Consider the following 23,050-nt stretch of genomic DNA (forward strand, 5'->3'; position numbering starts at 1 on the left):
CTATGAAATACGGCAGATTTGAGCTCAGAAATTATCTAATTTATTTTTTTTAATAAAAACAAAATTATCCGTTTGAAAATATCGCCTCGCAGAATAACATGTAGTAAGCAGCTACAAACTTTCTGACCGGAACAAGAGCAGACATATAGCTCGAGATAGTCATTTCTACTGAAAACACCACATCCATATGAACACTGGCGATTTAACAGATAGAAAGGTAACCCATTTTTCGTTGCCTCCGTAAAGATAAGACTTTCACTTCCTCTTGTTGGTTTGGTTTCGACTGCTTATTTCTGTAGCATTTTAATTCATCAGTTCATAACAATCAATTTTGATATAATTGATTATTTCCCCCGATTTTTGTTTACCTTTCGACCGCATTTCCCTTGATGAGCATCTCATTTTGCGGAGAACGACAGCAAATTTATAAATTAAACAGGATTAATTTACACGATGCCTTCTGTGCTACTATCAGAATCTTTTATTGCAGAATTAAGTGGTAAGTTCTGTATTATGTATTTGATTTGAGGTAATTTAAACATAAGCAAGATTTCAACAATTGTTAAATTTTTGTTAACTTCAGTGATTCTCAAGCTTTTTTGATTAAAGAGCCTCTTGGTGTTGACAAATAATTTTGTCATCAATTTCTCATTGTTTTTAAGGCAATGAAAAGTTCATTAGTATCGTTTTAATTTTGTCAAACTTTTTATTGCATCACTTTATATTTAACGTATTGTGCACTATAATTTATCGCAAAATGCACCTAAGTGAGTATTATTGTACATTAAATGCATCAACACATAAAGTTATCTCTCAAATCAAATGGAAGATACTGTGTTTCATTTCTTTAAAAATTTTGATCACAGGCAAAATTTAACAAAATGAATAACCTTTTTATCATTTCAAATTTTTACATAAATATGCTAGCAACTGAAAGTGCATGGGTATATTTTATTTTATGATTATAATATCACTTTACTATTTTCTTCTTCTTACTTGGGCTCTTTACATAATTTGGCCTCTAAGGTATAAAGCAGGGATGGGCAAACTTTTTTGGTCGAGGGCAAAAAATTGAGAGAGAAAAATTTGGTGGGCCGAGTAAAAACTTCGAAAATAAAAAAAACCAATATACTAGTTTTAATTTAAATATTTATGAGATGAATGAAATTGTGATTTCATTTTTAAAAGTTCCTTATATTGAGGTTCAAGGTGAGATGTGCTTTAAGGAAGGAGGCTAAATGCCTGTCTGTTAGTCTACTTTTAAAGTGATTTTTTCTAAGATTCATAGTTAAAAACACTTTTTCACATATATGAGATGAAGTAAACACAGCACTGATTTTCTGCGCATGAGATATTAAATTTTGGAAACTAGCTTTTGGTAATGATTTCCAAAACTCAAACTTTGGCATGTTTAGAAACAACAATAGTGTGCAATCTTTCCATACGCAATAAATAATGTTAGTAATCGCACCGGTTGAAAAATCTGCTCCTTGGAGCTTAAAAGGTGCTGTCTGCCACATGTGAGGCACAATTCACTTATATTAGATTCCATATGTCTGCTACTCGAGAAAAGCAAACTCTCGTTTTAGGTAATCTGCAGCTATTCTATAAAGAACTTCTGCTTTCAACATGCTATCTATTGAAGATGTCTGTGTTAACTATTTCCATCTATAGAGAAAGTAAGAAGGTCATCAGTACTTTGTTAAAAAAAAAGGAACAAAAATAGCTTTAAACAAAGTAAAAAAAATAATGGATGTATATTGTTTATATTCGGCACGGATCGGCAAGTTAAAATTCTATACGTAGGCCGGATAAAGCCTTCCGACGGGCCACAGTTGGCCCGCGGGCCGTAGTTTGCCCATCCGTGGTATACAGCATCTAGCTTATTCTATGATCCCATTCTTTTGGAACATAGGGTTTGGAATCTTTCTTTGTCTAATAATTTAAATCTTTCATATTTACATTAGAACAGGAAAATAATTAGTTTTTACCTTTCTTAGGCGTTCTTATTACTTGTAATGGTGTTAAATTTTTCACTTTTAATAATTCATGTAAAATTTTTATTGTTTATCGGAAACCATTTGCGGATTTGCTCCTCCCTTATAACCTTTCATCCCCTCCTTCCAATCAAAAGATAAATGCCTTATGCGCACTTGTTTACTATGCTGTTCTTCTCTTACTTTACCTAAAAGCTATCACTATGGATAGCTATTTTCCTTCTAATATTATTGGTTCAATCTATGGGAAATTAATCTCACAATCTACCTAATTCCCTAATTCAAATTTTAACAATCTGATTGTTTTACCATATTATATGAAAATCAGTTCCTAAATTATTAAGATTTTAAATAAATTTCAGTTTAAAATTGTTTTTTCTCCTGTAAGTTAAATAAATTTCACCAACCCTTAAGGTCCTGTTACTGATAGTAATAACTGTGATATTATGAAATTTTATGTTAATGTGGTCTTGCGTATATTGGACCAACATAGTTAACTCCGTAAGCATTTTTAGAAGGGCAGCCTGCCCTTTGATCCCTATAAATGCAGACTTTTTTTGTAAAAATTAAGCTGCCATTACAAAAAGCATTGCCTTCGTAATTCATATTCCATTTTGAAAAAATTAATTCACTGTTTAAATAATACAAATAATAATTAACACACTAGTAAAATTATCTGTTTATAGGTTTAATTCTGATTGCTGTTATAAGTATTTACTTTTAGCAAGGGGATATTGATAAATTTTTTAATGATTTTAAATTTAAAAAATTTTTTTAAATAAATACCTATTTTTTTTTTTTTAAAAAATGCACCTTTTGAATGTTAATTTTCTCATAATTTTCAAGTTAAGTAATCGAAAAAAACTTTCAAGTTGTTTATTAATTAATCATATTTTTTTTTAGTTTAATGTTTTTGAAAAAAACATTATGCATAGAGTTCTCTTAGCATGCCTTTAGTTATATTTATTAACTACAAATTTATTAGAGATTTATACAGAGATAGTAACTACAAATTTTTTAGACTAAATATTTATGAGAATTATTTTTTAAAAATATAAATAAACAGAGGTTAATTTAAAAATTGTTGAGGATCAAATTCAGTTATTACATAATATTACTCATTTTAATAAATTTTACACTGTTAAATGAGTACCCTTAAACTTCAACTTGAAGAATTTGAAAAATATGTTAAAAATGAGGACAATAATGGATCTTCCATAGCTTTACTTAGTTGGATTTCTAATCACAGATTTGAGTTTTCTTGTGTTAAAATCATTCAATGTTACTCTTTCGTTTACAGAACTTGATTTTTGGGAGTCACTCCATATTTTGAAAAATTTTAATTTATTAATGATCTTTCTAGTACTCCATCATTTCCCAATATTTAGAAGTCTTTTTTAATTTAATCTGTTGCACCTTGCGTTTTCTGTCAAATCCCTTCAGACCTGTTTTTTATTGCTCATTTTTTATTGCCTTCTTTAAACTGATTCCTCTGTGTTTTTCACTGTTTGTTCGAATCTTTTCTCTCTATTATCATTAGGTGTATAGACACTGAGGATATCACATAACTACAATTTGTTCTCTACATTCATTTGAGTGTTTTCATGTTTTTTTGCTTTAATCTAGATAGAACAAATTTTATCCCATCTTTTTTTAATGAGATAGTTAACTTTGAAAATTGTGTTGCTGCATTATCAGCACCATATTATTAATGAGCACTGAGTTTATCATTAATGGGACCATTTCACCATGAATTGAAAGAAAAAAAATCAAGTAATTTAGAAAGGCAAGATTCTGAATCAATTTGATTAACTAAAATGTTCAAACAATCAATTTTATTTTATTCATAAATATATTATCAGTATATCAATATATATATTAAGTTGTGAGGTTGACAAATGTTATATTTTTATTTCAGTTTTAGAATACATCTTAAGGATATATCTTAAATATATAAGTCATATCTCTGGCAACTTTATTTTTTTCCAAATTGATAGTAAAACTTAAATTGAAAAATAAACAATTGAATTACAAATAATTAGGAATGTCTATATTTTGCTATCGCTTAAACATACCAAAACAGGACTATCAATAATTTATGTATACACTTGATATATACTTCTGTAGTGGTAGTAAATATCATTCTTAATTAAACAATAAATCCACGTATGAAATAGATAAGCAAAAGTTTCCCTTAGAAATATAATCTTCCGAGATATCAATGAAGTGTGCAGTTTTTGATTGCTTTATTCCACATGCTAAATATCTAATATTTTCACGTTACTATATAATCAGTTTTTTATTATTATAGCTGCTGAATCTTGGCCTGATGATGCTAAATTATACCAACCTTTTGAAGGTACCTTATACTACTACATTTTTTATTGTACATTATCATAATTTATATTAAAAGAGTATTACCATTTTTATTTTATAACTTATCTAATCAAACCTAAGTATGTGGTAATAATAGTACATAGTATTAATAATGCATGGTAATAATAATACATTCCAATATATTGTATGCAGAGACAGTATATTTTATGTATTGTACCTACATAAATGTGTACATAACATACTTTGTGTACATTACATAATTTTTTATAAATATTTTATTCATAGAATATTTTAAAAATCTGTTCTTTTTATTTTGATATTTTTTTAAAATCTTTTTTCACAAAATAAATAAAATTTTGCATCCTGGTATTTTTTAAAATTAATTTTGTTGATATAAATTATTAAATAAATTTTTTATCGCAAAATGTAAGCAATATTATATTAAGAACTAAGTGAGTAAATAAGTAAAATGCAGTTATTAAGGGAAAATTGGATGAGGAATTAAAAACAAAATATGATATTCAAAATAATTCTGATGAAAATACAGATTCAAAATTTTATTACAGAATCACAGATCAAATTATCAAGGAAAAAAATTTATAAGAAAAGATAAACTATCCAGAGTTGCAAACAACCTGGCCTTTTCTGCAAATGACAAGACCAGTCAGTTTTATTAAAAAGACCAGCTTTTATTTATGAAAAAAGAAGAAAAAAGCACTCTGTATATCTTTTTTTATATTTTATTATCCGCCCCCCCCAAAAAAACATACATGTATTACATTATTGGACATATGACTATTCAGTTGTTATTAATGTAAGTAAAATGTGTTAAGATATTATGTATCAGTTATCCAATATTTCAGCAAGATAGAATATTAAGTTTAATAGCTGATGGGATGAAAACAGTCAATACTATGTGTTATTTATGATTGTGTTATTATCGATATTTACTGATTGAAATACACATAAGGGCGACCTTTGTGCTGGAATACAAAGTAAGGTGAAACAACGTTAAAGAGCACAAAAAATATTTAAGAAAGCAGACAGCTGTTTCGGATGCTCAAAGGGCAACCTTCATCAGTGCAACAGAGAGAAATAAGAGAAACCAGGGTAAATATATATGGAAAGATGTCATCACAAGAGGGTTTAGAGCAACGGCCAATAGGAGGGAAGGGTGAATGGATGACGACGAATAGGTCCTTGCTCCCTATTCACCCTTCTCTCCTATTGACCGTTGCTCTAAACCCTCTTGTGACATCATCTTTCTATATATATTTACCCTGGTTTCTCTTATTTTTCTCTGTTGCACTGATGAAGGTTGCCCTTTGAGCATCTGAAACAGCTGTCTGCTTTCTTAAATATTTTTTGTGCTCTTTAACGTTGTTTCACCTAACTTTGTATTTAATGATTGCATTAAAAGATATTTTCATATCTTCAAATTGTAGACCAGAATGTAAATAAACATTATGCTTCCCCTTTGAATTTATGATTTTTTAAAAAACTTTATTATAAGGGCATTTATTTCATAAATAGATTTAAAAAATGACATTGTTTAATATTGTAATTAATTGCTGTTTCATATTTGCTTTAGAACCAGATCTGTTTGATGCAATTGGTTCTAAACTTATTTCAATCATGTTCTAATTCATCTTAGTGATGCTTTAAATTGCGTTAAAATAATAATTTATTAAATTTTTAGCTAAATCTCCATCGTTTCACATTGTTCTTAAAATACAATCACACCATTCTAGTAATTAACAATTTTATACCTCATTTAAATTAAAACAGTTTTTGAAGAATATTGGTTCTAATAAAAGCCGTCCTTTTTAAATGTTTTAATTAAAAAACGATATCAACCAACTTTTTTTTTTTGCCTGGCTAAAATCTGACGGTAAAGTACCATCCCTTTGCATTCATTGATGGTAATTAGTTTCTGATCCAAGTTATCACACTTATTATTATATTATGGTGGTCCAAGTAATATTTTAGTTGTCTGTGGCCAACGGAACATCAATTTCAAGTCTTGCATTGTTCCACCTCATCTTTGGCTTCATTGGTACATCATTGGCTACAGTAAAAAAACCTGGACAACAATTTTTAATGTAACTTTATAAAAATAAATAAACTAAATATAGAAAATAATAATAAGAGTAGACTTTTACTAATAAGTAAATTTAATTGGTTTCAAAGTGGCCACTTTCAGCTGCGCAGAAGCACAAACGTATATTGAACTTTTCAGCACTGGGCTGAAAATCTTTTACCTTTAATCTGTCCCATTCAACCAAAGTGATTGTTTTAGGGTGTTTAAACTTTTCTATGTTTTAGTGCAGGCCATGGACAAAAAGAAGCATAGACTGTAATCGATGGGATTCAGATATAGCAAGTAGAATAGTCATTCTTCAGATTATATCATGTCTGGAAAATGCACTTTGCACCACTCTCGTGTCTTCTTGGCCTTTTGAGTTGGTGCAGAGTCTTGTTGAAATGTCTAGTTCACATTACTGATGCACTATTGGAGCACAAATTTATCTGGGCCACTTCATAGGAAATAATCTGAGCATGAGTTTAGTTCAGTAGCAGTAATGTTATTGAACCGATTTCTGAGTCGGTATGATAATATTAAAGTCATTTAACCAATCTAAACTGATGGTTTACCTTTAAAAAAAGAATTAAGGTATTCCTGATAAATTGATACCAGGCAGATGCAATTAACCTTAAAAGTCATTAGTGAAGCGTATCTTAATTTTAATTCCTTATAAGAAAAAAAAACTTGTTCCTGTAACAATTGTGGCTGTCATACTTATCAAAAATAAATAAGAAAAAGTTTCATGAACTTAACCTGCTCTGTGTTTGATTGAAATTCGCTTTGGCACAATAGCAAATTTAATCTTATTTTAACAATAGATAGGTGTAACAGACACTCTGTTTTAAAAGTGGCTATGACATTAGACGACTTCTCTTCAATTCTGGTAGTGCTTATTTCTGTCTATTATATCTTTAAAACTTGTTACTTAAATAGGATGTGTGTACTCTATGCATGTTTCAAAAGCAAATGTTACTGGAAATGTATTCTTCCTGTCTCAATATTTTAAAGAAAGAAGAATCTTGTTATTTTGTTGAATAAACTACTCCTTCTGCTTCCCACCTTCATTGGGCTGTAAAATATTTGCAGAGGAAGGGGGCAATAAATGCGTCCTCTCAAAGGCATCAAGGAATGAATCTCCTTTCCAAAATCTTACGATATCAAGAAATTTAGTGCTGAAAATTTTATTTCAGATGGCTGAAAAAACATGGTTTTAGTCAGGGTTGGCATGATTCAAATCATGATTAAAATCGAGATTTAAATCACTAGTCTGATTTATATTGATATTGAAGGTTGTATCTAAAGAAATAATGAAAGAGATGTGTATGTAGATTATTATAATTTCAAAATAAACTAATAAATTAAAAGAAAGTTAGTGTAAAAGTGGATAAGAGTTGTGTGAAACTCTTGTAAAATATCCTTGTGCATAACACATGACTTTTTTGGAGTGACACCAAGATAACTTTTAATATTATGAAATAAAATATAGATGTTTGTTTAATTTAGGTTCATTAATTATTATTTTTTCAGTGGAACAGATACTGTTACCTGATAATGCTGCCTGCCTAAGTGTTAAAGCTTTCTTGCGTATGTGTGGTCTAAATTTCCAAGTAGAGATGAGGACAAATGCTGAAAGCATGTCACCCTCTGGTATTATTCCTATTTTCCTATTAAATATATTTGATCAAAGATATTTTATTGTTTAATGTCTTATAAAATAATAAGAAAAAATTATTTGTAGGTAGTGTTCCATTTGTAAGGTGTGGAAATTTTGTTGTAGCAGATGTAGAACCAATCATAAATTTTGTCCACACTAAGGTAAATTTTAGTTTTATATATATATATATATATATATATTAATTATTTACAAAAACTTTAATAATTTTGTGTAACAACATGAATGTAAAACCCTTCATGTAATTAATGTAAGCAAAAACAGCTATTCAAAAACAAAACTTTTAATATAAATATAATAGACTTCAAATAAGAGAAATTTAATAAAAACAGAACCACAGAAAGTCAATGGTAAGTGACCCTGATCATTACATCTTTACTGTCCAGGCATACAGCAAAAGTTATAAGTTAATTTACAACTGCCAAAATATATATAATATTTAATTTACAACTGCCAAAATATATATAATAAATATGTATAATATATCTTGACTGTTTTACATTATCTTTGTTCTCGAATGTTCCTAGTCACTGAAGAATTCAAATTTGAAAACATCTACCTACCCTCATTCATTTAGTGAATCAAAAATAGAGCATCCTAAAAGCTTAGCTGCCGAGATCGAAATTGAGAAAATCTAATAATTTTTGCAAAATAATAAAAATTTCATAAGTATTGCATAACATACTAATATTTTAAACACTGGAATTCTTGGATTATTATACTCAACAAAATACAAAACTGCATTGCACTAATGAACTATAAATTCAAATTGACTGAAATATTTTCCATTTATGATTGATAATAAATGAACTTGAATATAAAATATTTTTATTATGTTTATTGTTTTTTTATACTCATATTGAATAGTAATAGGCATTTAATTTGTTATAAATAATTACAGAATTTTTTTTTACTTAACTTTTAAATAATGAGTTATGAAAAAAATTTTTTTTAATTGATTACAAAAAATAAGACTCGCTTCATTATTTCACAGTAATACTTATTTAAATACACTGGCAAGCAATAAACAATGCAAAAAATCCATTTTGATAGAGATTCTGCTTCAAAACTTTCCCAACATTAGTGAGTTTCCTAAAATACCCAAACGAAAAGAGAATTCTTGACTACACAAGTTGACTTGGATAAATTAACAAAATCTAGTAGAATTGGCAGGCATGCCAAAAGGTTATTTCAAGATGTTTTAACATGTTATTTAGCACCTGCTAGAGTAAATTGATATAATGGGATGCACTTTTCTCACTCTGTATAAATTTCAATAAACCGTCTAAGGGGTCGTTCAAAAAGTACGTACAAAGGTATTATACAAAGTACGATGGGGAGGTATTATACAAAGTACATACATTATAAGCATACACCAAATTTAATTTTGACTTTTTCCTACACATGTATCATACATATGTTTGTTCTTGCATCATACGGCGACCACTTGTTAGAATGAGTAAATCAGTTCGCAAAAAAAGTTGTCTCACAAAACAAAAAATTGCAAACACCAAACTTTCCGGGTGAAAACATCCTCCTCCAATCACAGCACTGCCGCCGCGAAATCCAAAACCTTTAATTTTCTTTAAAACATAATTATTTTAATTTTTATGAAAAAGTGTAGACTAATAAAATGTACATACTCTAAGGGGGNAAAAGAGAATTCTTGACTACACAAGTTGACTTGGATAAATTAACAAAATCTAGTAGAATTGGCAGGCATGCCAAAAGGTTATTTCAAGATGTTTTAACATGTTATTTAGCACCTGCTAGAGTAAATTGATATAATGTGATGCACTTTTCTCACTCTGTATAAATTTCAATAAACCGTCTAAGGGGTCGTTCAAAAAGTACGTACATCCCGAAGGGGGTAGGGGATTTGCTATTTTGAACTGTTTTGTATGATGGGGAGGGGGGAGGTATTATACAAAGTACATACATTATAAGCATACACCAAATTTAAATTTGACTTTTTCCTACACATATATCATACATATGTTTGTTCTTGCATTTTTTTTCATACGGCGACCACTTGTTAGAATAAGTAAATCAGTTCGCAAAAAAAGTTGTCTCACAAAACAAAAAATTGCAAACACCAAACTTTCCCCGAAACTTTTTCTGGTACCGGGTGAAAACATCCTCCTCCAATCACAGCACTGCCGCCGCGAAATCCAAAAACTTTAATTTTCTTTAAAACATAATTATTTTAATTTTTATGAAAAAGGGTAGACTAATAAAATGTACATTCTCTAAGGGGGGGGGGAGTAAGACCTTATGTACGAAGGGGGGAGGGGGTTAAAATTTCTCCATTTTTGTGTAGGTACTTTTTGAACGGCCCCTAAAGACTATTAAAAAAATTTAAACTCGTTTTAAAAATAATAATTCTAAAATATCTCAGAAATTAAACTTTGAATAAATAAATATTTATGATGATATAATAACTGTTGATGATTTGAAAATTATGTTTATCATTCTTTTTCAGGGTATAAGCTTAAGTAGCCATCTAGATAATTCTGGAAAAGCAGACATGAGAGCTTACATATCTTTAGTAAATATTGTTTTACACAATGCTGAGGTATTTTGTATTTATTTTTAAAATCTCATTATATCTGAAATTCGTTATGCCTTATGAAATTATTGTTATTTTCATAAATTGCCATTTCACTTTGTGTTTTGATTTTGTACCCATGTGCAATTGATTTTAATCATTTAATGATTCAAGGCATTTTTACATAAATTTGACACACTTAAGACTGAAAAATTGATTCCTATTAGTTCATGATGTATTATTAGAGTTGTTCTTAAGAAGTGACTGTGAGCACTGAAGAAAAATGGATAAATACATCAAAGAAAAACTTGTTTTTTTTAAATATAACATGGTTTGTCAAAATTATTTCAGTATTTATTAGTTATGAATAAACATGTTATTTTTGTGCACTCAAGATCTAACAACCTCATGTTATATTGATCATTTTTGTTTGAATAAGAAGTGTCCTAATTAGGGATGTAAAGAATATTTGGTTGGCCGAATACTTGCCCAAATATTTGGAAAAGTATTTTTTGACTAACTTTTCTTTGGGGGGAAAAGTTGAATAGATTTAATGGAAAGTAATCTGAAATCATATTTTTTACTATACATCATTAGAAACTGTTTTTACATGTATTTGTTAAGTTCTAAAACTTATTAATTTATGTTCTGAAAGACAAATGGTAATTTGAAGAATTGAAACAAGAATACTTTATACTCAACCATAAATTTTGTATTAGTGATTCTTTTTTTTTTCCTTTCTTTTTTTTAAAATTTATTCAGGCAAGTAAATTTTGTTATTTTTTCAACACTTAATGTTTTAAAAATTGAGATTTTTTTATTTGTTTCTTTTTCACTAATTTTTTTATATAATAACTATAGTGCAGCATTTTAACAGAATGTTTTTGATAAACTTTATTCTTTTGTTGTCCTTTTTTTTTTACAGTAGGACAGATAACTGGTAACATAGAAAATTATATTTCAGAACTAAGAACAATTTTTTTTTCTATTTCTCTTTTTTTCATCTTTACGACTATAGTTTTTTTTTTTTTAATGGCTGTTAGTCNATTGAGATTTTTTTATTTGTTTCTTTTTCACTAATTTTTTTATATAATAACTATAGTGCAGCATTTTAACAGAATGTTTTTGATAAACTTTATTCTTTTGTTGTCCTTTTTTTTTTACAGTAGGACAGATAACTGGTAACATAGAAAATTATATTTCGGAACTAAGAACAATTTTTTTTCTATTTCTCTTTTTTTCATCTTTACGACTATAGTTTTTTTTTTTTTAATGGCTGTTAGTCAGTTTTTTTCTTTATTTTAAACATTTCTAATTATCTTAATATCTAATTATTTTAAACATTTTTTTTTCCTTTACCCCATATTAATAATACATCTAAGTTTTGATTATCTTTCAATAAAGACTAAATTTATTTATATATATAAAAAAATATTTATTAGTGATTTTTTTTTTTTTNATCGTGAGAACAGAAAAAAAAAAAAAAAAGGAATTTTTAATTTTCTATCAGGATTAGTTTTCTGTCAAAGCTATATTAAAACAAGAAAATTATCTTAGGGTGGAAATTTTTTAGGAATAAATTCTTTTTCTGCAAAACAAACTGAGCTCATTATTACTGTTTTTTTTAGTTATTCGTTTCTACGGATAAATAAGCAGTATTAAAATCATTTTAATTTATTTTGATGAATTTAATTGTATTTTTAGTCAATTTAGTATCGAAATTTGCAGTTTTTTGCTTAATTTTCAGTATCCCTCTGTTTCAGCTAAAAATAAAATGAAAATTAATGTTATTAAAATTGTATTAATTGCTTCCATGTAGTATGTGAAGATAACTCATGGCACATAATTATTATTGAATGATAATTGCAAAATTTAAATTAAAGAGTTTATGTTTCAGTTTAAATGTTTGTAAAATTGTGTTATTTAATTAATTAATTTATTTTAAGCTCTTTGTGTCTTGGTGTGACAAACCTACTTATCATGAAGTAAGCATTATTTTTTTTTCTCTGTTAGTTTTTTCAATAAAATAAGTATTGTTAAAAATGTATATGATTTTTTTAAAAATAATTTTGCTTTTTGTATGTGTAGACATAAATTTTATTATTTCTTTTTTATGTAATATATTTACATAGAACATGTTACATTAGAGTTTTGATTTTATGTAAAAATGTTTATTGTATGAAAATCGGTATATTCTCATATTTAAAATTATTATTAAAGGTTAATAATATTATATTACAATAATGTTATTATTGGTAACTATACGAAGAATACCCTGGAGCAACTTAACAATAGAAGCATCATTGAGGTCATTTTGATTATTTTTTTCAATTCTTATGTTGTTTTTGAAGATACACGTCATCTTCGTAGCTAATATTTTTTGATTTTCTTAAATTGTTTTTAAGTATACTGTATCAAACTTTTATACGTTTATGCTGATTATTAAAATAAATAATTGTAGAACTAGTCAAAACAGCCAAAAGGGTTTATTTTGGCTCCCTTAAGAAAAATTTAAATTTTTGAAGTTTCATGCCTAATTTTGATTTTGCAATACATACTTCAAACCTTGTGAAAATGATTTGTAGAACAAAAATAGGGGTCCACCTAGTTTCTGTTAAATTATATGGTATCTTGGATTCAATGCTTGAACTAGCTTAGTCCAGCTCTTATTGAATTACAAATTTGTTATTGCAACTGAAAGAAACCATGTGCATCCCGATTATAAATTGTTATCTTCTTTTTTTGTAATTTTGAAAAAGAAAGAATTGAGAGGTTAATAATCAATGCCATTTAAGTCAAAATACAATTTTATCGGATGACGAGAACTTCAAATTTTTTGTTTTCAATGGACATAAGATGTTTAAAAAAGAGTTTTTTTCAATGTTTATCTTTATTTGTTCAAGTTGAGAAACGGCTCCAACTGAATCACAAATCTAGGAAAATATCGTGCTCTGAGTATGGGACAACACCTAAACTCCAAATACAACAATACTTCTTATAATTCTTTTTATCTCAGTAAAATTTGCATATGATTTTTTTTCGGTAAAAGAAATGCCCACATAATTGAGATTGTACGTCTGAACACGGAAAAAAATCCTTATATTTATTACTAGTTGCTAATTTTACATATTAAAACTATCATATTTCTTCCCTTCTTAAAATTTTATTGATTATTTTCTTGTATAGGTGACTCACCCAAGATTTACTTCTTGTCTTCCATGGCCTGTGAATCACATTATTTGCTGGCAAACAAAGAATGCTATGAAGCAAAAGTTAAAATCAGTGGATTGGAATAACAAATCACTCGAAGATGTAAGTTGATTTCTATCTTAATTTATCAATAATTTAGAAAACTGCTGTATCTACAAACACGGATCATAAGTTACTTTCACATTTCGAAAAATCCTATTAGACCATTGAAAAAATTGCACCGAAGTAATAGGTTTCCTCAAAGCCAAGTGGAAGAAATTTTTAAAAAAATTTATTTCAAATACTAAATAAAAATTTTAAATGTCTTATAATTGCAAAATTTTAAATGTTTTATAATTGCAATAAAAAAGAAAGAAAAAAAAACGTTTCTTTTCTTTTATTTCAAACTGTTTTTTTTTTCCTTCTTTTTTTTTTTGAATAAAGATTTAAATTATACTTTAATGCTCTGACTTTAAATTATTTAAGCTATTATAAAATATTATAGCGAAAATGTTTTCAACCATTAATTAATATTATCAATAAATAATTAAAAGACATTAACTTTCTTTCTATAAACATACTAACATGATAAAAAAGAATTTCTGAAGATTTGGATTGAATATGTTTATCATTATATTTCATCTTAACATGAAAATGAAACTTTAATGTGAAATTGTTAAATTAGTAATGATTAGAGCCCGGATTTTGATGACCTAAAAAATTTCAACTAATGCCCTTAAAAAGGGCAAAAAATGCCCTTAAAAATGCAAAAATTGTGCAAAAAATGCCTTAAATAAAGTAAAAATATTGAATTAAAAAAATGTTTTGCTCTTTAAAATTATTATGAGTCATTTAAAAAATATAAAGCAATGCAATACTTGTTCTATGTTCATTAAAGTTTGGAAAATATGTTTTATATCCTAAAATAACAAAAAAAGGAAAATATAGTGACACCAAAATATTTTTATTTTGTTTAGAAACTTAAATGCATATAACAACTTCCATCTCATATTATTACTAAATATCCGAATTACATTGGATTATTAAATGTTTTTGGATAATTTGAAATGTAAACTAGAGTCTCTTGTCTGAAAGTAAATTTTCATTCCTGCAGAAGCTTCTTTCAACGTCTACTGATGTTATAGATGTGTACTTGAGAAAGACTGTCTCACTTACTGACAATTCTTCTTCAATTTGAAAAGATTTTGCTTCACCTGTTAATATCCTATAGATTTTCTTCATTGTTTGGAAGCCAGTGTAATAATGAAAATTGATAAAAAATAATAAAAATTGGAAAAAATTAACAAAAAACTTTAAAAAATGCATTAAAATGCAAAATACACCCCAAAATTTAAAGGAAAATGCCCTATAAATCTAAAAAAATACTCTAAAAGACAAAAAATGTCCAAAAATGCAAAAAAATGCAAATGTCATCAAAATCCGGGCCTTAGTAATGAAGTATGTAAAAGAATGAGTCCCCTTTAGTTTGTGAGTACATATGAAAAGTGATACTTTACCATTATTTAATATCATTAATTTACAGTATTCAATTTATATTATTCACATCAAATTACTTAATGAAATGATCATGTATTTTTTTTAATTGAATACTTACAAATTTTAACCTTTTACTTAAAGGAGCATGAAAAATGTAAGGTAACATGTTTTTTTCAATTAAAAAATACTAGAAAATATTAGTAAATAGTAGAATGATGGAAAGGACTAAAAATATCAGATGAAGTGCGTACATAGATAAAAAGTAAAGAACAGGTATGTTTTGGTACAAGTGATTTAATAATATAGAATAAACTTCTTTTTTTTTTAGTTTTATGTTAAGACAATGAATTTTTCAGCATAGCAGTGCTTATAAATAATGCAGCCTTAAGGAACATAATTTATTGTGAAGTTATTTTAAATGAATTCTAAATATTTTTTGAATTATGCTCTTTTATATAAGTATTACAATTTAAAATATATTATAACTATTAATAAAAACAAATTGCATACATTCTATAAATAATTTATTTACACTGATAACAGAAAAAAGTTCTTACTTAAAATAAACTGAAAAATACTTCTTCCCATTTATGTTTTTGATTATAGCATGCACAATGTATTGTTTAAAAAGATTTTTTTACAAAAGGAGCAATTTTTGATCTTGACTCTTTCTAAAATTTCATTTTTAAAATTTTGTAAAAACCATCTGAAAATGGAGTTGGTGATAGTCTGTATTATTATAAAAGCATTATACCTAAATTTTATATTTACGCAAATTAGTTTATTTTAAAAATACATTTTTGCATAAGAAGAGTAATAATTATTAAACATTAAAAAATTGCATGTCACATATATTTATTTAATGTTGCATAAGCTCACATTGGCAATTTAACTCAAAATTATAAAGATTTTTATGGAAATTTCTTTTCAATGATACTGTTTGGTTTAAGCCAGCCAGCCCTGAGTCTACATTCAATAATAGTATTAAGCATAATACATTACACAGCTTGCAATTTATCAATACATTGTATTTGAAATTTTTAGATTTATGAAATGGTTGACAACTGTTGCCATGCTTTGTCTGAGAGACTTGGAGCACAAAAATTCTTTTTTGGTGACAAGTAAGTTTTCTTACCTTTTATTTTTTTTATTGCTTTTTAAGCACACTAAAGATAAATGATAATGTTTGTTTCAATTTGGATACATATACATGAGGATAGATTCAAAGGACTAATATAGGGTAATAACAAATACTTATTTATAGTACACAGAATATACTAAATGAATCACTCTTCTGCATAAATATCAAGCCTATCTAGATATTTATCTCATCAACTTGTTTTGACCACTGAAATATTTATCTGACCTGCCCACTGAGCCAGTTCAATGACAGCTGTTTTGCAGTTCTGTTTCTGCTCAATTACTGCTGTTTTTACAGAGAACCTTGCTCCAAATAAGTTTTATTGTGGTATCGTTATAACAACAGATTGTAGTTAGTAATTATTGTAACTATGCAAGCACTTAATAGTATTATAGAATATTGTACATATTTATTTCAATTCTTTATATTTAGTGGTGGTCGTAATCATTATAAATCAACTTTATTAAGCCAAGATTAAAATATTAACATATAAATATTGCTACCACTTTAAATATAAAAAGAAAATCTACAAAAACCATGAGATTCAGCTGCTACAATATGGGGGATGACTCCAGATTTCTCACTTGATGTTTTGCAACTATGCTTGAGTTTTATTTGGCCTGTCATGAAAGATACCCTCACTCAGCATGTTATGGTGTTGATATCAGATAACTTTATGTGTGTTACTGGGAGTATTAGAGGTGGGCAAATATTTTGCTCGTAAGAAACCAATTACTGTTCATTCTTCCATTTTTTGAGACCACTTTTCTGAATGTCTTGCTAATTCAATGTCTCTGATGCATCTTCAAGTGTCAATTCAATAGCAGTCAGACGACTAGAGTCATCTGTCTCTTCTCTGGGATTTCATTTTATGTATTTGCATGCTTCATACTGGAATAATTTTTAGGAACGTTAATTATGATCAAGCTTTCAAACCATCATTATTCATAAATATTTATTCTTTTTTTGTATTGTTTTTGAAAATTTGCTATTTTCTTAAAAAAATTGAATTTTAAAATTAAAAATTTGCAAATGCCTGGTGTAGCCAAAAAAAAAATTTAACAGACAATTTTTAATGTAACTTTATTAAAAATAGATTAGAAAATACTAGGAGTAGATTTTAAATAATAAATTTTTTTTTTGTTTGTTAAGGAGGCCACTTTTTGCAGCAATGCTGAGGTGCACATGCTTATTGAAATTTTCAGCAATCACTGATGATAAGCTCTTTACCATCCAACAAGCTCATAACTCCCAGAACGATAAGATCTGGTTTACAGATGCTCCAAGAATTTCGGTAACTGTTGAACATCACCAAAATTCAAAGTCGTTCATGGTCTGGGTGTCAGAAAACCTCATGTTTTTATGAGCAAATACATTAAAATAAATTATAAAGTGTACCAGCGGAACATTCTAGAAACTGTTATACTTTTGTGGGGCAAAAAGCACTTTGGCAATGTAAACTGGATGTTTCAACAAGACTCCGCACCAGCTCACAAGGCCCAAAAACTAAAGTGGTACCAGACCCATTTTTCAGATATATCATCTGAAAAATGGCCACCCTACTCCCCAGATCTCAATTCCATTGATTGCAGTGTACGGTCCATTTTTGAGTCTAGTGCCTATACTAAATCACACAAAAAGCTCTGCATCACTGCAAAATGCATCAACTTTGAAACCAATTAATATTATTTATTAGTAAAAGTCTACTCTTATTACTATTTGATATATTTATAATAAATTTATATTTAAAGTTATATGTTAAATAATTAAAAAATTGCTCAAGCTTGCATCGCAATCTCAAGGTTTGTTTTTTCAAATAACATGATTGATAATTATTGTTAATTGTTAGAGTAACCACACACAGAATTTTCCTACTATTAATTTTTAGAAACAATAATTTAATTTAGGACAACTGATACATAGTTTTCTTTTTTCTTTCAGGCCAACAGAACTTGATGCCATAGTATTTGGTCACCTGTTTGCTATCCTGACAACTCCTCTACCCGACAATCGACTTTGCACTATTTTGCGAGAATACCAAAATTTAGTAGATTTGTGCCAACATATTGACATTAATTATTTTCAGAAACATGCAGCTGAAGAAGAAATAGACATTGAAAATCTTGTACTTGATGAATAATTATTTTATGTTCAGGTTTAAGTCTTTTTTTTTTAATTGACTCCACATATTAAGATCTGAATGAAAGGTGCAAATCGAGGGATGTCGATATCTTGTCACTTGAGGATGGTAGTTCTTGGTTATTTATTGAATTATTAGCATTTAAATGTTTCTCTTTGAGTTATCTTACATCAAGGACAAATGCTGAGTTTGAATTGCCTCACTTTATTTTTAGTTTTGAGATAAAAGCCAAAAATTTAATTATTTGTTATGTTTTGCTTTGAATTTAACATCTTGGTTATTACTTTTGGTTATATATTGATAGTTGTCAGAATATAAAAACGCTGTAGATGTAAAATGATTTGAAATATAATAGTTTATTCTATATTATGAGGGTTGTTAATTATTTGTTTTTATGTGCCTTTACTTCTATTTTTAGGTTTTGTGTGATTTAGAGTTTTAAAAGGATGTAAGAAAAAAAACTTTTGCATTTGTTATGATCCTTAAAAATCATTGCAAATATTAATGAAATTGCATTTATACATAAATATTAAACCATGTGCTGTTTTTTTTTAAATCTTTTTTTTTTTTTTACAATAGGACCACATACAATGAAGATCTCGGGTCGAAAAAATGTGTGTTGAATCTCAACTCAGAGTTAGTAAAAAAACTTAACAGAAAAAGAAAAAAAAACAATTTATGCAATTTGCTGCTTCAAAGTTCTTTGTTGAGAACTGAACAATTTCTTAGCTTTGAAAACTTTTGTCTCTTTTAATTGCTTACATGTTACATAATTTGTTTTCTGTTATCTAAGAGTTTTATAAATTCTGCTTTTTCTTTTACTTATAAAACTTATCTTCTCAACGCTTTAACCCTTTAACGTGCAGATTTTTAAAATAAAAAAAACCGGCCAAAAAAATGGATTTTTTATGCAAAAAAACGCACTTTAGAACACAGAAGAAACACATTTTCAATTCTTGATTATATTCGAGTGTGAAAAATTATAGCAGTATAAAATGCGACGCCGCTCAAATGATCATGAGTGTGCACAGGTTGCCCTGTTCGGCGCTCTCCAATTTAATCAAGCACACAAGTTAAGAGGCTAAACAGTGAAATAAAAAGCATGCTTCAAAGAAAAGTACATCATGAAAGAGACATAACTTTGACTTTTACATGTTTTGCATGTAACACATGTCTCTCTTCTCTGTAACGCATGTCTTTCTTTTTTCTTACACATGACTCTGAAAATGCTTCTGCAACCTCTCGACTACTTTTCTGACAATTTTTAAACCCCTTCAAAATTTAATTAATGAGCTGATCTGGTGTATTTTGGATCTGGATATTTTGTAAGCTCAAGCTTATAAAAGAAAAATAAATAAAATTTCCTACAACACTGAATTAATAGTAATTATTTAAGACAAAAAAAATGAACAAAAATTACGAAAGAAAGCACTTAAAATTGAACAAATTGGAAGCAGAAAAAAGTTGTTAAGTTCAAAAATTAAAATCACCTTTTCAGAACGTCAAATTTCAACTTTTTTTTGCAAGAAGTTTAACAGTTCAAAATGCGTTTATACCAAAATGGACACACCTCAAAATGTGTGCATAAGAAAATGAACACAGCTTGAAACACATGTTTAAGAATGTGGACACCACCAAAAATGCAGCTTATCAGCTTGCAACCTAAATTTTACAACTAAATGAGGAATTATGTGCTTACTAGGGCTGTTGTAAGAAAGAAAGGTTCAAATTTCTTTGACGCCCCTTATTAGGTACCATTTAATGTAAAACTAATATTCTGGAAGTTTCAGCACAAAAATTAAATTTAGACTCTGCCAACAAGCATCAAAATTTGAAAATAATCATGATTTTTCTCAAAAAAAGGAAATCTTCCTCTCGGAAATTTTCCGAGAGTTATTGTAACAAAAAACATGCCTTATTTTTCAGATTGTGCTTTCAACTAAAACTTTTATTGTTAAAGCTTTTTTTCAAATGAACAGATTAAAGAATCTAAGATGTTTTTCCTAGTCTTACCTGAAAAGAAAATTGATTTTTTAAGGTACGAGGAAAATTGCACACAATTGGTCACTATCCTAAAATTGTTATAGCAAGATAAGCATAAAATGTCCAATTGAAAGAAAAAACATATTTATGAAAAAATTGGCATTGTTATTCATATAAATCGCTATAATTTATGTCAGTCGCTATTGCTTTTCTTCATTATACAAAATTAGTGTGCTTGGGTTTCTTAGACATCCATTTACAAAAGCGAGAATACATTGGAAAATCAATTTAATCTGTTTTTATTCACTTTTTTCTGACAATCTCTGATATTTTTGTTATATCGATTTCGTAATAAAATCATTAGTATCTATTTTTCTTGATGTTTTACAGTTGTTAACAAAATTTATGCATTTTTTTTCTTTTCAATTCTCCTTAAAATATTGATTTTACTGGGAGGATTATCAAAAAAGTGTGTGTTTCATCGATTCGTTTTACAAACAGGTTTCAAGTAAATAAGATAGATGAAGTTAAAAACTAGTCCAATTTTATATTCTACAACCACCTGTTTGGATTTTATAGCAAAAATTGTGCTATGTTTTGAGAATGGCATGTTTTTTTTTTTTTTTTCCTTCCAAATTTTGAAGACTACTAGTGGGCAGGATCTAAATATTATTTTATTGAGCTGAAATTTTTCTAACATTAGTTTCATACCTAATGGTACCTTTTTAGGAAGTGCTGTGAAAGATTCAATATAAAAAAAAAAAAATTCCCGTGTTAATAAAAACCACTTTAGTGCTTACGTTTCCTTACTTATTTAAACACTACATTGTAAAAAATAAAAAAAATTCAGGAATGTTTCTGAATATATGGAACAGCTATGGTGCATGTAGTTTTCAAAAACGTTTCTAAATATTTCGGAAACTTCCTTCTGTAATATTTTAAAACACTTTTCAGTATTTCAGAAATATTTTTGATCATTTCTTACAAATTTCGAATTTTTTTCCATATTTTGAAGCGTTTGTTAATTGTATTTCAGAAACTTCTTGTGGGGTTTGGCTTCTTATAGTCTCAACCCGTCGTCTATCAAAAGATACTTCAAGCGTGTAAACATGTGTTATGTACTAGTGTGTTTTGTAATAGTGGTAGCTATGCTGCACTCTAAACCAGGATCAGCGTCAATGCGATTCAATTTCCTACTTTTGAAAATAAAAGAAATATTTCGCAATTGATTGGAAAACATGATATTAAATAAAGTTCTCTGAGATTTTCGAAAACATTTTTGTGCGAGTCAAAATTAGTTTCTGAAATTTTTTTGCAACGTTTCAGCATAATCATTTCATGACAATACAATATCTTCGTATTCAGAACTCTAGAACATAATGTAAGTTTCTTAACTCTGAAACTCCAACCACGTAAATTTGCTACCACTATTTTAAATTTATAGTTGTCGTGGCAACCTTGCAAAATCAACTGTTGACTTTTAGAGTTATTTGAAATAAAGACTAATTTAATAAAATTTATGCAAATGGACAATATTTCGTATTTTTTTTATTCATTAGCTAAAAAAGAACAATACTTGTGAAAGAAGTTTAAAATACGGAATCAAATGTCATGTCTATTTTTGTTAGCACGCACTTTGAGCTGTGTACAGATTTAAAAACTCACAGACGAGTTAATAATTTAGAACTTTTTTAATCTTATTCCATTGTATAGGGGTGGTTGTATTCCGAGGTTACTTTGGAATTCCGGGTTTTTCGTATTATCCTTCCTGGTCTAAAAATTAGTAGCAGGGCTTATGATTTTTCTGGGAAAATCGCCATTGGTTGTCGGACTTTCGCTAATCAAAACTTATAATCCAACGAAATTTTCGATGAATTTAAAATTCAAAATTTTAAACTTTTACTTATTCCCGCTAACGAGATGCTTACATACGCGTGATTTTTCCGCCATTGGGCAGAAATCCGCCAATATGATTCTTTTAATTTGTGGATTTTCGCCAATTGAAATATTTAGGACTGCGTCGGAATCCGCTAATATCGCGATTCTTAATCATCCTGTGCTATTCGTATTCGCGTGATTTACATATCCAATATCGCGATTTGTATTTAGGCATTTTCTAAGTCCAATATTGCGATTTTTATTGACGCGTTTGTAATATCAAACAACCATCGTAAAAATAAGAAAATCATCGATTTTCTTATTTTTACGTTATTTAAAAGCTACACATTGTGATTCGTATTTACGTGTTTTTAAAATCCAATATGATTCATATTCACACGATTTTAAAATCCAATGTCGCGCTTCATATTCACGCGATTTTAAAAATTCAACATCGCGATTCTTGTAACAACCTAAGAGTTTCCTTAAATTAGTTACCATAAAAGTGTTATATTCTTCATTGGTAGGTTATTTAATTATAAATCATATTTTTTAAAAAAATATGTTAAATACGAAACTTGT

General features: G+C 27.9%; 1 protein-coding gene across 2 annotated transcripts; it reads left to right on the forward strand.

Annotated features, from left to right (window-relative positions):
• The first annotated feature begins 218 nt into the window (after nt 1–218).
• LOC107440887 (metaxin-2) lies at nt 219–18,973 on the forward strand. 2 transcript variants are annotated; one of them, XM_043050955.2, is made up of 9 exons: nt 219–499; nt 4,309–4,356; nt 7,948–8,067; nt 8,159–8,235; nt 10,575–10,667; nt 12,587–12,625; nt 13,827–13,952; nt 16,371–16,447; nt 18,409–18,973. In XM_043050955.2, exons 1-9 carry the CDS (start codon nt 454–456, stop codon nt 18,605–18,607), a joined length of 825 nt encoding a protein of 274 aa, XP_042906889.1. In that variant the 5' UTR covers nt 219–453; the 3' UTR covers nt 18,608–18,973. The 2 variants fall into 2 exon arrangements, with proteins under 2 accessions (XP_042906889.1, XP_042906891.1); XM_043050957.2 differs by lacking the exon at nt 4,309–4,356 and having other exon boundaries at nt 345–499.
• The last annotated feature ends 4,077 nt before the right edge of the window (nt 18,974–23,050 follow it).

Source organism: Parasteatoda tepidariorum, chromosome 2, assembly GCF_043381705.1.
Source record: "Parasteatoda tepidariorum isolate YZ-2023 chromosome 2, CAS_Ptep_4.0, whole genome shotgun sequence".
NCBI lineage: Eukaryota > Metazoa > Arthropoda > Arachnida > Araneae > Theridiidae > Parasteatoda > Parasteatoda tepidariorum.